This window comes from Harmonia axyridis, chromosome 2, assembly GCF_914767665.1.
Source record: "Harmonia axyridis chromosome 2, icHarAxyr1.1, whole genome shotgun sequence".
NCBI lineage: Eukaryota > Metazoa > Arthropoda > Insecta > Coleoptera > Coccinellidae > Harmonia > Harmonia axyridis.
In genome coordinates this window covers 9,985,881-10,000,000 of record NC_059502.1, presented here as the reverse complement: position 1 = coordinate 10,000,000, position 14,120 = coordinate 9,985,881, and the positions used below count along the sequence as shown (strand labels likewise).

The 14,120-nt window shown below is 36.3% G+C and overlaps 1 protein-coding gene across 1 annotated transcript in view; it reads left to right on the top strand.

Annotated features, from left to right (window-relative positions):
* The window catches only part of LOC123674115 (discoidin domain-containing receptor tyrosine kinase B-like), a 408,546-nt gene extending 394,426 nt beyond the window's left edge, over positions 1 to 14,120 (top strand). Inside the window, exons 14-16 of the mRNA XM_045608987.1 lie at positions 11,646 to 11,738; positions 12,084 to 12,225; positions 12,381 to 14,120. Of these exons, the coding sequence (XP_045464943.1) occupies positions 11,646 to 11,738; positions 12,084 to 12,225; positions 12,381 to 12,683 (538 nt within the window). The 3' untranslated portion in view covers positions 12,684 to 14,120. The remainder of the gene's footprint in view (positions 1 to 11,645; positions 11,739 to 12,083; positions 12,226 to 12,380) is intronic.

The following is a 14,120-nucleotide window of genomic DNA, read 5'->3' as shown; positions in this document are numbered from 1 at the left end:
CCAGGCTGTGTGCCATTGATCGAAACAAGTGAGAAGGAGCAACGACTGGAGAATACATCGGGTGGGGTAGAACTTCATATTTCAACGTTTCCAAGTATGCCTTGACCACTTTCGCAACATAGGGTCGAGCATTGTCATGCTGTAAAATATCTTTATGACGTCTCTCGTTGTATTGCGGCCGTTTGTCTCTCAGTGTTCGGCTCAAACGCATTAATTGCTTCCGATAACGATCGCCTATGATTGTTTCAGTCGGTTTCAACAACTTATAATACTTTACGCCGAGCTGGTCCCATGGAACCCTGAGCATGACCCTGGAACCATAAATATTCGGTTTGGCTGTCGACGTGGACGCATTGACGGAATCTCCCCATGTTTTATGCGCTTGGGATTATCGTAATGAACCCATTTTCGCCTCCAGTCACATGCGATTCAGAAATCCCTTCCGTCTTTGCCTTGCAAGCAGCTGTTCACAAGCACAATCGTTCAGCATCTCTTGGCTTCAACTCGTACGGTACCCAATTTCCTTGTTTCTGAATCATTCCCATGACTTTCAGGCGTTTTGAAATGGCTTGTTGCGTTACTCCCAACGATCCTGTCAATTCTTGTTGCTTTTGACACGAGTCTGGATCAAGTAATGCCTCCAATTCTGCATCTTCGAAAACCTTCTCTCTTCCACCGCCATGCTGGTCTTCGACTACAAAATCACCGTTCTTGAAGCGTTAAAACCACTCTCGGCTCACTCTTCCACTAATAGCGGCCTCATCATAAGTATTTGAGAGGATTCGATGAGCCTCATCTGCAGATGTCTTTATATTAAAGCAGAAAATTAAACGTCCCGCAGATGACGAGAATTTGGCTCGTAAGTTGACATGTTCAATCGAGAATAACTTTATGATTCAGACACAAATCGACTAATATTTCGATGGCGTTATATTTACAAATACCTAAGCTTATTGTACGGCATCTACGATCTATTTATTTCGACTACCACTTACCGTTACAGCCACCTATTGCAAAACGGCGGAAGCAAAGTTGTACACCTAATAGATCCGACCGAATTGACATTTTGTAAGTAGGCAGAGTTTACGGTAGACTGAACTGAAAGTTTCACAGTTGGATGTGAACATAGAACATACCGGGGCTTTCATCGCTGCGTGACTACCACAGAACATGTGGATTTTCTGGCTTAGATATTCCGGAATTAGCAATACTAATTGGATTATCAGTTGAAAGATCCGAAGTGCTGTGAATCAAACCAATTATGCCGATGGTTCATCAGACTGATTGATGCAAATGCATTGCCTACTGCTAGCAACGGCGACGAAAATTCCCTATGCATTAATCCATTAAGGCATGGTAATGGAATCGAGGATAGGATATTGATTGTTGTATATATAACAAATTGGTTATTGTGGCCAGGGAATGATTATTGATGGTTCCACTTCAGTGTGAAACCGCAGTGCTTGAATGCTTTGAGGTATGTCCGATACATGCTGCCCAAAGATGTGCACTGCACATCCGATTTGATGCAATAATAAACATCTATCTCATTGTGTGAATGGATTGAGAGGTCTGATTGGCGAATCCGCTATGATAGCAAGGCAAGTTAGTTTATTTTGATAATGATGATCACCATCCTCAACTCTCTTCCTCAATATGTATTATATCGGAAATTGGACATTCAAAAGTCAGCTTGAAGAGATTTTTATATTCGTTCTTGTTGCTAATTTTGGTAGGACTTTCCTCGATACTTTTATTCTTTTGAGTGTGAGCATTATCTATTTATGAATGATTACATACTGTGTTACAGCAATCTTGATTTCTATTTGCCCCTTTCAAAGCTGTTCTCATCACTGCACCATCCACAGCTCGCCTTCCATTTCTAGACTTCTAATTCATTCCAGTTTCTGAATTGACTTCAAAGAAGTTACTTTCTCACTCCTACTTTCTCAGTCCAAAGTGTTATCTGCATTGGTTTGTAATTTCGAGACATGCTGTTATCAGGTAAACAGGAGTTTCTTTCTTCTCCTTCAAAATCAACACTAATCAGTTCCTGACAATATTAGGTGCTTCCGGATTCGATAATAACCTTCATCAATTAAAGTCGGTGAGCAGGTGCAGCATGTTCTTACTGAGATCCATATGCCTTTTGGACCTTGCGATAATAAAGTTCTGAAGGAATTTTTCCGGGTGATCCATCCCTTGAAACATTATCTTTTATTCATTTCATTTGGCGAGTTTCTTTCATATGTGCTGCGCGAATTAAAAAGGGTTTTCCAATAATACTTTTAATTTTTAATAACAGGCCAATTGAAAAGCCCCCGGTCTACCATAGTAAAACACATTTTTTGGCAAAATTTGATTTTATTATTCAACATAGTTGCTTTCGAGGGCGATACAACGATTATGGCGATCTTCCAACTGTTCGATACCATTTTTGTGGTACGATTTGTCTTTCGCGTCAAAATAAGCCTCAGTTTCGGCGATTACTTCTTCATTGGCGCTAAATTTCTTCTAACGAGCATTCTTTTGAGGTCTGAGAAGAGGAAAAAGTCGTTGGGGCCAGATCTGGCAAATACGGTAGATGCAGAAGCAATTCGCATTTGCATTGTTTTCATTGGTTTGTGACACGGCGCATTGTCTTGATGAAACAGCACCTTTTTTTTCAAATGGGGCCGTTTTTTAACGATTTAATCCTTCAAACGATACAACAACACTATATAATAATCGCTGTTGGTTGTCTGGCCCTTTTGAAGGTAATCAATGAATATTATGCCTTGCACATCCCAGAATACTGATGCCATAACCTTGCCATCTGACTGTTGTGTTTTTCCTCGCTTTGTATTCGGTTTGTCGTCTGCAGTCCACTTAGCTGACTGTCGATTGGACTCCGAAGTGAAATAATGGAGCTATGTTTAATCCATTGTCACATATCGATGCAAAAATTCAGGTTTATTGCACTTAAACAGCTTCAAACACTGCTCAGAATCATTAACACGTTGTTGCTTTTGATGGATTGTGAGCTCGCTTGTCTGCTTTCTCGATCAACTTCACCTTACGGTCATTCAAAATTATTTTTTGATTTTTTCGTAGGTTACAGCCTCTTTCTGGGCGTCCACTTCATTCGCCGTCTTCAGTGCTCATTTCGCCACGTTTAAACTTAGCATACAAATCAATGATGGTTGATTTTCTTGGTGTAGACCCCGGAAACTCTTCATCAAGCAAAGATTTTACTTCAACTGTATTTTTTCCCTTCAAAAAGCAATATTTCATCAGCCCACGAAATTCTTTTTTTTGTTTCGTCTTTTGCAAATAACAAAATTAGCTACACTCACAACGTAATATTTCACAAACTACTGGTCGGTCTGCTGTCGAATTTTGACACGTATCGTTTGAAGATTGGTACTAACTAAAAATACACTGGATTTAATACTAGCACCGCCATCTGTGCATCAGCCGGGGACTTCTCAATTGACCTAATATCTAGAATCACCTCTATTACTATTTTAAGTATTTCCGCTTCCTTAAACGTCCTGCGATGTTCTTATTCAAAAACGCTTAACAATTTTTCATAATTCGTGATAATGAACTAAACCAAATTAAAAAAAAAAAATCCAAGATAGCCGGTCGACCCGAACCGACGTTACCTCCGATAGTCAACAACAATAGAAGACACGAAAGACGGGAAAATATCCCTCAAAGGACGAAATCCTTTTCAAGGAATATCGACAGGAAGCCCCGAACCGTTATGAATCACGTCCTCTGCGATCAAAATACCGCACACTGTCGTCATCCGTCTTTTGAAAAATTAATAACAACCTGAATAAGACGCCGCCGTCCCGACGGCGGCGTACGAAAGACGGAACAGCGGGCCTGGGCGAATTTCACTCGGGCAGAGAATATGTTTAATGAATCCTGTTAGTTTTTCAAATTAAAAAACGTAATAAGGCGAATCACGTGAAAGCGCACAGGCATCGGGCGAAGGAGGCATTTTTTGCGCAAGAAGGAATTTCTTATTATGAAAAGTTTCCACCTTTGAGGATTTTAATGGTTGGCGGGATGTAGAAAATTCGCTACGGGAATAAATTGAAATTCGCTGCCAATAATGCAGCCCGGGAATCCGGTATATCAAATGGGGGCATAATGCGAAAACCTGGGAAATGAAAAGATATCATTGGAACGGTATGAGAGGAATTTCATTGATGTGTCTCAATGCGGATGTGAACGTTTGCGTCGTTCGAGATATCTGAAAAAAATATTCAAATATTTTTTTAATAAGAGAATATTAATATTCAATGGGCAACTACTTTTCCAGCGATTGCTCCTTGAAACAAAAGATGTTATGCATGTTATGTTTTGCAAAAAAACCATGTAGTATTACAAATATATAAATTAATTCCAACAACGTCATCGATGACGTCACAGGGTCAATATGATCAATAATTTCACTTTATTAGAGAAAGTAGCACCCTTTCAAATTGGCTGAATTTTTTATATGTTATAGTCCAAGTCTTTCCATACAAAATGTGCAATAGGCCCCAGTTTTTCTTAAGGCTAGTTTTGACTCCTGAAGCCCCTGAAAAAAAAACTCTCATTTGTTCTTCATTTTTAAACAGTAAATAACGTTATCCTTAATAATCATCACTATTCTGAGTAATCAAGATGTGAATATGAGATACTATTGAAGGCATTATTCTTTGTTGTTGTTACATTTAGTCAATTATACAGTGTGTTCCTGCTACTTAAAATTTTTAAAGTTCAATTATTCGAAAATGGAACTTGGCGATCTACAATCAAAAAATGTTTATGAAGCCTAGATATTCTACACCTTATTCTACATTACATTTGGAAAAATATACGAAGTGTTCCATTCAAAAGAAAGTGAAAGTTATATTCGAAATGTGCCGTACTGAAAAATATTTTTCGACCATCATAATTTCAAGGCATGAGAAAGAATAATAAATATCACAAATCTGTCTATAAAACGTCCTTGGCGTCCGTTTTTTTTTTTTTTTTGAAGAAAATTATGTATAGGAATTCATCAAGCCAAGTAGCTTGACATTTTAACCAACTACTTGACTCGAAAATCAAGCTTGTGAAAAATTACATACTTGAGCTTGGCTTGACTTGATTTTAGATATTTATTGTTTGACTTGATATCAAGCTACTTGATATTACCTGATCTCGATATGCACGCGTCACACGGTATATATTTCTACAATCTCGTGCGCGCTTACACTAAATAAGAGGATTCCTCTAGCGCCGAGAGACTGAAGCATTCGCCATTGTTACTTTATAATAGTTTTCTCACATTTCTATGAAATCTATTGGTAGATTTTGGTAGTTTCAGGAATATCTTTTCAAACTTAGCCAAAATGGCCAAGGATTTTTTATCAACGCCAGCATCTTCAGCTTCTGTTGAAAGACAATTTTCCAGAGCTGCTCTTACAGTTACAAAACCTGCAATAGGTTAGGCGGCAAATCTATAGGATGCATCATGTATCTTAGATCCTGGATGGAAAATTATGAAATCAAACAAAGCCTGGAGGTTTTGCATTATTAAGAAACTTTAATTTTTCATTATTTTTTATTTTGTTATGATTTATAGTGATTCAATTTATGTTTCTATTTCAAAAAAGTTGATATTTTCGGTTATTTTATATAATAAATTCAATAAATGAGAGTGTTTTTTGCAAGGTTCCTTCTCATTTCATCATTTTTAATTGATGTGATGTATTGATTAATAAAACTGCTAAAAATCGAGTAGCTTGATAAGATTCAAGTACTTGATGAATAAATACTTGACTTGAGATTGAAAAACTACCACTTGACTTGAGCTGGACTTGAAATCAAATCGAGCTCAAGCCAAGTAGCTTGGAAATCAAGTCGAGCTCAAGCCAAGTAGCTTGGAAATCAAGCCAAGCCGTAAATCCCTAAGTGTATAGGTATATGTGGTCCCCAAAAGCGCAATTGGCGCATGAATGACTATCGCCCGAAAGCTCCCAATTTCACATCATCGATCTGACGTCGAAAACTCGAATCTGAAATTTTTATACCACCATAAACCCTGCACTTATATCCCAAAGAACCCAAGTTAATCATATAGGTCAATCCCATCCCTCGCCATTCCCCATTCTAATCTCCATACAAATCCCGCCAATCCAAAACCAAGACGCAAGAATAATTCGCTCTCAAACGTCTCTCATGCCAAATATTGAACATTACATGCAAAATAACGGAACGTACTCATGAATACGTATCGTTCTAGATGAGCCATCCTACAAAAACAGTTCACTTGAGGAGTCTCAAAAGCCCATACTCCTCAGATCTACCCACTTCGAGAGATATCCGGATGCCTCACAATTTCATGAACAAAGTAATAAATCCCACATATACGAGCAATTCGGTGTCTATCTCTCATAGAATTAGATATGTAATGCGGGGGACCGCGGGGAGATATATGAAAATACAAAATACGGAAACGGAAGAGGAGATTTTATGCCGGGAGAGGGAGAGAGAGGGGGGATTTAACTAAAGCCGCCAATTAGCTGGAACCATGTTTTCAGGAATCGTCCTAATAAATATTTACTACTATCTGGATACGTGCATGTAGACCTACTTCATTAGGAGAGGGGGAAGGCTGGAAGTTGTGCATCCGGTGGATGCGGAAGAGGTATTCATTCATATTATACCGTGGGGAAATTCGGTGATAGGATAAACAATATTAGGGAGATGGGAAAAGTCGGTGATGAAGAGTGGTAGTGTCGCGGAGTTGATAAAAATGTAGGAATTTTGGTTATTATTGTTACTGGACGCTGCAGAAGTGTGCATGTGGTCCAAGAATTTGTAATTATAAAATGTATACACTGAGAGATGTGTTCATTTGATATTATCGAAAATGCATTATAGTTAATAAATCATTTATTGGATATATGGACAAACAAATATTAGTTTCATGGAAATAAATAATTCATTTGAAATCCCACCAATAATCATCATTTATTATTACACTTCATTTATTTACGCATAACTTATATTAATAATGCTGAAAAAATATCCATTTGAAGGAAATAAATATAGTTGAGGTTAATATATCATTGTGTAATAACTAATAAACCTTATTTATGTGTAATATGTATCCATGCTGAGTAAAAATAAAATTTCAATTCAGGAATGGTTAACATATTTCTTAGATGATTATTTTAATTGTTTCTATCATCCGATTGTTAGGGTCTGAGGAGAACCGTTTGCCAACCTAGGTAATTTTTTAGAGTACATATTGAGGGTATCCGGGTTTGAACCCTAGTCATCTTGATTGCATCTGTTCACTCTAACTACTGTTTTGCCACAATCACTAGTAATTAGCAGGTACAAACAATCTAAACCCAAAATTCAGTACAGATGTGCGAAACGGCGTTCAAAAAGCCCATAGTAACACAGATTTTATGTTTAAAAAGGAAATTCAAATCAAAGGAAAAGTTCAAGGACAGATCCTTCAAGGATATGCGCTTCTCTTTGAGGGATGTGTCCTTAAACTTTCCCACAGATTGGATCGCTAAAATTATGATTGTTAATTATTAATAAATCCTATATTCGGAGTGAATAAATTATTGCAGTCTTGTAAGAGTTGATTCATAAATAGCAAATGTTCGTTAACTACCATTCGAAAATTACACAATGAATCTTATGTTGTGGAGATAACGTAAGTTCATATAAATTATTTATCACCGAAATTTATTAAATATTATCAAATACCTTGTAAACAAATATTTTATTCTCTATTAATAAACTTTTTTGAATGCATAATTTAACTACTAAAGAATATATTAAATATAAATCTGCTGTAATAGTTGTGAATAAATAACCTCCTAATAAGTGCTTTATTGATAAAAAAAAATATGAATTTCTCTCAGTGTATATATAAAAAACGTGTTTTCGGTGGTTGGTTATTGAATGAAATGTTAGGATGTTATAAATGGAATGGCGACATATAGAATTATTTTTTTTTATATTCCATTTCATTTTATTTTGTTTTCAATGCTTGTCACAACCTAGGAAGTTCCAATGTTAGATTTGTGTTCAGAATATCCAATTAAATATGTTGAACAAAGAATCTTTTTATAATCGTGCAAAAGTTCCCGACTGCACGTCAGTGGTTTTCTCGTTTTTGTTTTGATTATCGGCCTTTCGGATAAATGCAAAATGAACTTCCGCCTTTCATGTTTCATTCAAAAAGAAAAAGGAGATGCTTTTAAGAGCCGAGCACCGGTGAAGCAGTCTCAAGTTTAATAACTATCAGATTTCCTCTATTAGAGTATCTGGCGCTTTGCCCAGACGTTCATTTCGGATACATCCGTTTTTTGAAATTGAATTTTCCACCCATGTTGTCCGTTTTCGGGCATTATCCACAAATATATTCAGACTTGGATGCAATGGAGCACAGGAAAAAGTTGAAATGCACATTAGGGTTCAGTTCCGAGCCAACGCGTGGAGCAAGAAGGGAAGTTTGTACGATATATTTAATCTACGGATTTTATACATTCGCTGCATCTTGAGATTCTGGATCTCTAGAGATACGAATACGCGGTTACCTATGTTCTTCGTTTATATTTTGTTTGAATAAATGATTATAATAAGAATTATTGCAAATTACCTATGAGACTTCATTGTTTCCTCTATTTTATGAAATATATCTCTTTGTGGAAAGAATTTTGATGATAAATATGAACGGCAAAGTTTTTATTCAAGTTCTAATTGAATATTCAAATTTCCGCAAGAGGCTGAGAATAACTTACTATTATCAAACGAATACAATGATTTTTTTTTTAATTCGTGAATATATTTGGTCATATTCCGCGGTAGGGATTCATAAAGCCAAGTATCTTGACATTTTAACCAACTACTTGACTTGAAAATCAAGCACGTTAAAAATTACATACTTGAGATTGACTTGACTTGATTTTAGATATTTATTGCTTGATTTGTTATCAAGCTACTCGATATTACTTGAGCTTGATATGTACGCGTCGCACAGCATATACTCGTATTTCTGCAATCTCGTGCGCGCTTAGACTAAATAAGGGGAGAGCGCGGAGAGACTGAAGCATTCGCCAGTGTGACTTTATTAGTAGTTTCTCACATTTCTATGAAATCTATTGGTAGATTTTGGTAGTTTCAAAAATATCTTTCCAAACTTGGCCAAAATTACCAAACAAAATTTTTTTATCTACGCCAGCATCTTCAGCTCCTGTTGAAAGACAATTTTCCAAAGCTGCTCTTACAGTTACAAAAACCCGTAATAGGTTAGGCGACAAATCTATAAAATGCCTCATGTGCCTTAGATTCTAGATGTAAAATTATGAAATCAAACAAAGCCTGGAGGTTTTTGAATATTGAGAAACTTTTTCATTTTATTATGTTATCGTGATTTAATTTATGTTTCTTTTTCGAAAAAGTAGATATTTAGGGTTCTTTCATACAATAAGTTTAATAAAATAAAGTGTTTTTTGCAAGGTTTCTTCTCATTTCATCATTCTATTATTGGTGTGACCCTACAAAATAAAAGTAGCTTGATATGATTCAAGTACTTAATGAATAAATACTTGACTTGAGATTGAAAAACTATACTTGACTTGAAATCAAGATGAGCTCGAGCCAAGCCGTGAATCCCTATTTACGTATTACCAGAAACCTGCAAAATAATAAGAAACTATCTAAGAGACAGAAATTTCTGCGTTAGAATAGATGACGCAGTATCTGTCAATAGAGAAGTAGAAGCAGAAGTACCTCAAGGCTCAATTCTAAGACCTCTACTCTACAACTATAGATACATACCATAGTACGTGTGTTGTAGTGGTTTATAATTCGACTATTTCAGAATGAGGGAAATAATCATCAAAATTTGGAATCTTCCTTCAACCCGTTCAAGCATTTTCGATCGCCACAAGAGACTCCTTCTTTGTGACCCAGCCTAAACAATATTTCATCTTCCTATTTCCTTCCATGCCACATGTCCAGAACGGTCGACAATCACAAAACCGCGGACAATACCGAGGCGTCCTATTTTCCGTTGATTCCATTCAGAAACTTTTCACGGATCGGAAATCATCCCTTCTGGAACAAGGGGAGGGGGTTCCCCGCCTTAAGCCCTTTCCCGGGCTCCATGGAGCGGTCATATTATTAAACATTACCGAACGGAAATTAACCGACGTGATCCTATAAACTCATCCGACCTTATCGCGCTGCCATTGCATAATATATGGCCATTATTTCATTAATAATTCAGCCAGACATGTCTGTTCGCCTTGCCGAGTTTATAGGGCACTAGAAACGGTATATTTTCGGAATTATCCATAAAAAGTTTTCAATGCATATTCATTGGCTTTTCTGCTTTTTGTATGGCACTCGTACAGTTGTGATTGCTAAAATTAAGATTATTCTCACATTCGGTTGTAAAATAGATCGAATCTGGTGAAAATAAGAAGTATAGATTAGTAAAGGGTGTTTTTTTTTAGAGCTATAGAACTTTAAATTGCAATAAAACAATGATGGATTATTCGATTGACATGAATTTTATTTATCCGCAAGATAATCTTGTGGCATTACATTTTAAATATGATTTCTGGCATATGACCGCCACGGCTGGCTCGGATGTAGTCCAATCTGAACGTCCAATTTTCGATGACTTTTTCCAACATTTGTGGCCGTATATCGGCAATAACACGGCGAATGTTGTCTTCCAAATGGTCAAGGGTTTGTGGCTTATCCGCATAAATCAACGACTTTACATAGCCCCACAGAAAGTAGTCTAGCGGTGTTAAATCACAAGATCTTGGAGGCCAATTCACAAGTCCAAAACGTGAAATTAGGCGGTCACCAAACGTGTCTTTCAACAAATCGATTGTGCACGAGCTGTGTGACATGTTGTGCCGTCTTGTTGGAACCACAGCTCCTGGACATCATGGTTGTTCAATTCAGGAATGAAAAAGTTAGTAATCATGGCTCTATACCGATCACCATTGACTGTAACGTTCTGGCTATCATCGTTTTTGAAGAAGTACGGACCACCAGCCCATAAATCGCACCAAACAGTCAGTTTTTCTGAATGTAACGGTGTTTCGACATACACTTGAGGATTAGCTTCACTCCAAATGCGGCAGTTTTGTTTGTTGACGTAGCCATTCAACCAGAAGTGCGCTTCATCGCTAAACAAAATAAAATGGACGTAGTGCGCGATACGTATTCCGCACAGAACCATTATTTTCAAAATAAAATCGCACTATTTGCAAGCGTTGTTCAGGCGTGAGTCTATTCATGGTGAATTGCCAAACCAAACTGAGAATGAATCACTAGCCAGCTGTTAAATCGGTCGCTATCTTGAACAGTAATGCCAACTTAAAGTTATATACCTCGAAAAAAACACCCGTTATATTCTAAAACAAGTTGCAGAGTGGGCTCCTATGTCAACACCAATGTGAATCCCTTTTGAATAATTTGCACATTAATATGTGTAAATTATTCAACTTCTCAATAGATCCTTAGAACCTCAGCCATCAAAAATATTTTGTCGTTTTTATGTCGATATAGTTTTTTTTCAGTTTAAATAGATGTTAGTCTTTAATTATTTTTTTTTTTTTTTGTTACAGCTATGGTTGTTTGATTTATCTGGCAACTCAAATTGCATCAGGAATGAGATACCTAGAAACTCTAGATTTAGTACATCGAGACTTAGCTGCCAGGTGAGTTAAAGTTGTTTAGGAAAAATAATCTCACCGATTTACTGCTTTTAAAGAGCACCTGCGCATTCGCCAATTTGTGATAATTTCTAATAGAATTTGTAATTCTTGCCTCAAATATTCATATGAAACTAACGGAATATCTAACAATGTAATAAATTTTCAGCACAATTGTATGGGGTTCTTGACCTATAAGTAGATACCTATACAATTCTGTTAGAGGAAATACATTTTTAATTGCAGAATGTTTGCTACTACTCATTTCTCGCAATTTGAAATTTTGTAACACGTATCAAGAAAATGTATTATTGTGACAATAGTTCATAATACTTTATTCTTTGCTTACAGAAACTGCGTTATCGACAAATCCTTCACGGTGAAAATTTCAGACCATGCTATGTACTGTGATAGATACGAAGGAGACTACTACATCAGTGATACCAAAACTAAACTGCCACTTCGTTGGATGTCCTGGGAAAGCTTGCTTCTGGTAAGAAAAGCTTTTGAACCTTTCATGATTCAATTAATATTATTAAACGTTATCAACTGAAAATCATTTTAAACATCTACATAAGGGCTTCAAGACAAGACTAAGATATTCGGACTCTGATGAAGTTTTTTAAATACTAATTTCTTCCTTTTCAGGGCAAACAAACAACTAAGAGTGATGTATGGGCGTTCGCTGTTACACTTTGGGAAATTCTAATGTTCTGCACCCAACAACCATACGCCGAGCTGACCAGTGAGCAAGTGGTAGAAAATTCTAACCATTGGTATCAAAACGACGGGTGTCAAAGATACCTACCAAGGCCAGCTGCATGTCCTCGGGAAATCTACGATCTCATGGGCGAATGTTGGAAAAGAAATGCCTGCGATCGACCTAAATTCAGTGAGATTCATCTCTTCCTCCAAAGGAAGAATCTGGGCTTCATGCCTGGGAACACATAGAAGAGCAAAAATCTAACAGTATTCTATATGGACCTATAACGGTGCAGTTTTAACTGATAATTCTTCTTTGTGTTTCTCAAGTGATAAATGTTCTTTTTCTATTAGATGTTCGACGAGATTCAAGACTATATTTTCCCGACTGTAACCAAAAGTTCTAGAAAATGACGCGGAATAGATACAGCAAACGAAAGATAGCTAAACATTGAACTGGGTAAGCTTATTTCGAACCCTGTTCAATGAAAATTATGTAACTTAATTTTTTAAGTGATGTACTGTACCCCACCTCGTGTATATATGTTTTCTCTTTTCCTGAAATTTTGAAATTGCTATTCGCACAAGTCTGCGCCATCTATTCTGTCGTTCGATAAAATTTAATCTTGTAAATACATGTTGCACATTCTTGTCGTCTCATTTTTTGATACTTATAATTACAAATAAATGAACTAATTGTGATATTGCATACCATAATGTATGCTGAGGAACCATATCTTCTTGAAATAACGCGCAATCGTCAATGATCTCGCAATATCGATAACAACAAAAATACTACTATATGTTAAATGAAATGGATGATACGTTAACTGAAATTCATTAGACAGTGTTTTTCACCAAATATGTCCATTTTTCAGAAAATGTTAGGCAAGGATCTTTCATGTGGGCCACTCGGTATGATCTTCCATGTAAGTTCTTTCTATAGTTCAGAAAATTTATCCGTGGACTTTTTCCCAAATCCAATCTGATATTAGACTGATATCATTGACAATTTCGCCTAATATGTTCTAATATAGTTATAACTCGTTTTGTTGGACGAAAAATCACAAATTCATTAAAAAAAAACAAAACTAGAATATAAAAATACCAGCATTTCTGATTTCATCTTCTACTCGTTTGTGTGTTACAGTTTTTTCAATTGATAGACTTTAAAAATCGAGGAGTTTCATAATCGAGAAATGAAAATTGTAAATCGTAGACTAGACTTGAAGCCCTCACTTTGAATTACGTGCTTCCTCGAAATGTCGATTCAAAACATACAGGTTTAAGATAGGCACCTCCTCTCTATAAATTACAATTTTAGTTTTCCTCTTGTGTCCTGTTCTTGTACTATACCTTTTGAAGATAGTAGATTTTTCTACTTAAATGGATTCACTTACAATGAATGAATTTAATACCTTTTCGATATTATAATGTTATTTGTACATTCTAGTCAACTAATTTAGAATATCTAGTTGTAAGGTTTGTAAAGTCTAACGGTGTTCAGTGTGAATGAAGATTGCTTGGGATTTCTTGAATTGCTTCTCAGCTGTTGGGTTACTCACGATGCACTAAGGAAGACGCTGGTGGAATTCAAGAACTTTGTTATTCACATTTTTCAGTACATCAAACCATAATATTCATTTTATAAACGAAAACTCAACTAAGAAAACTGGAAAAATCAAA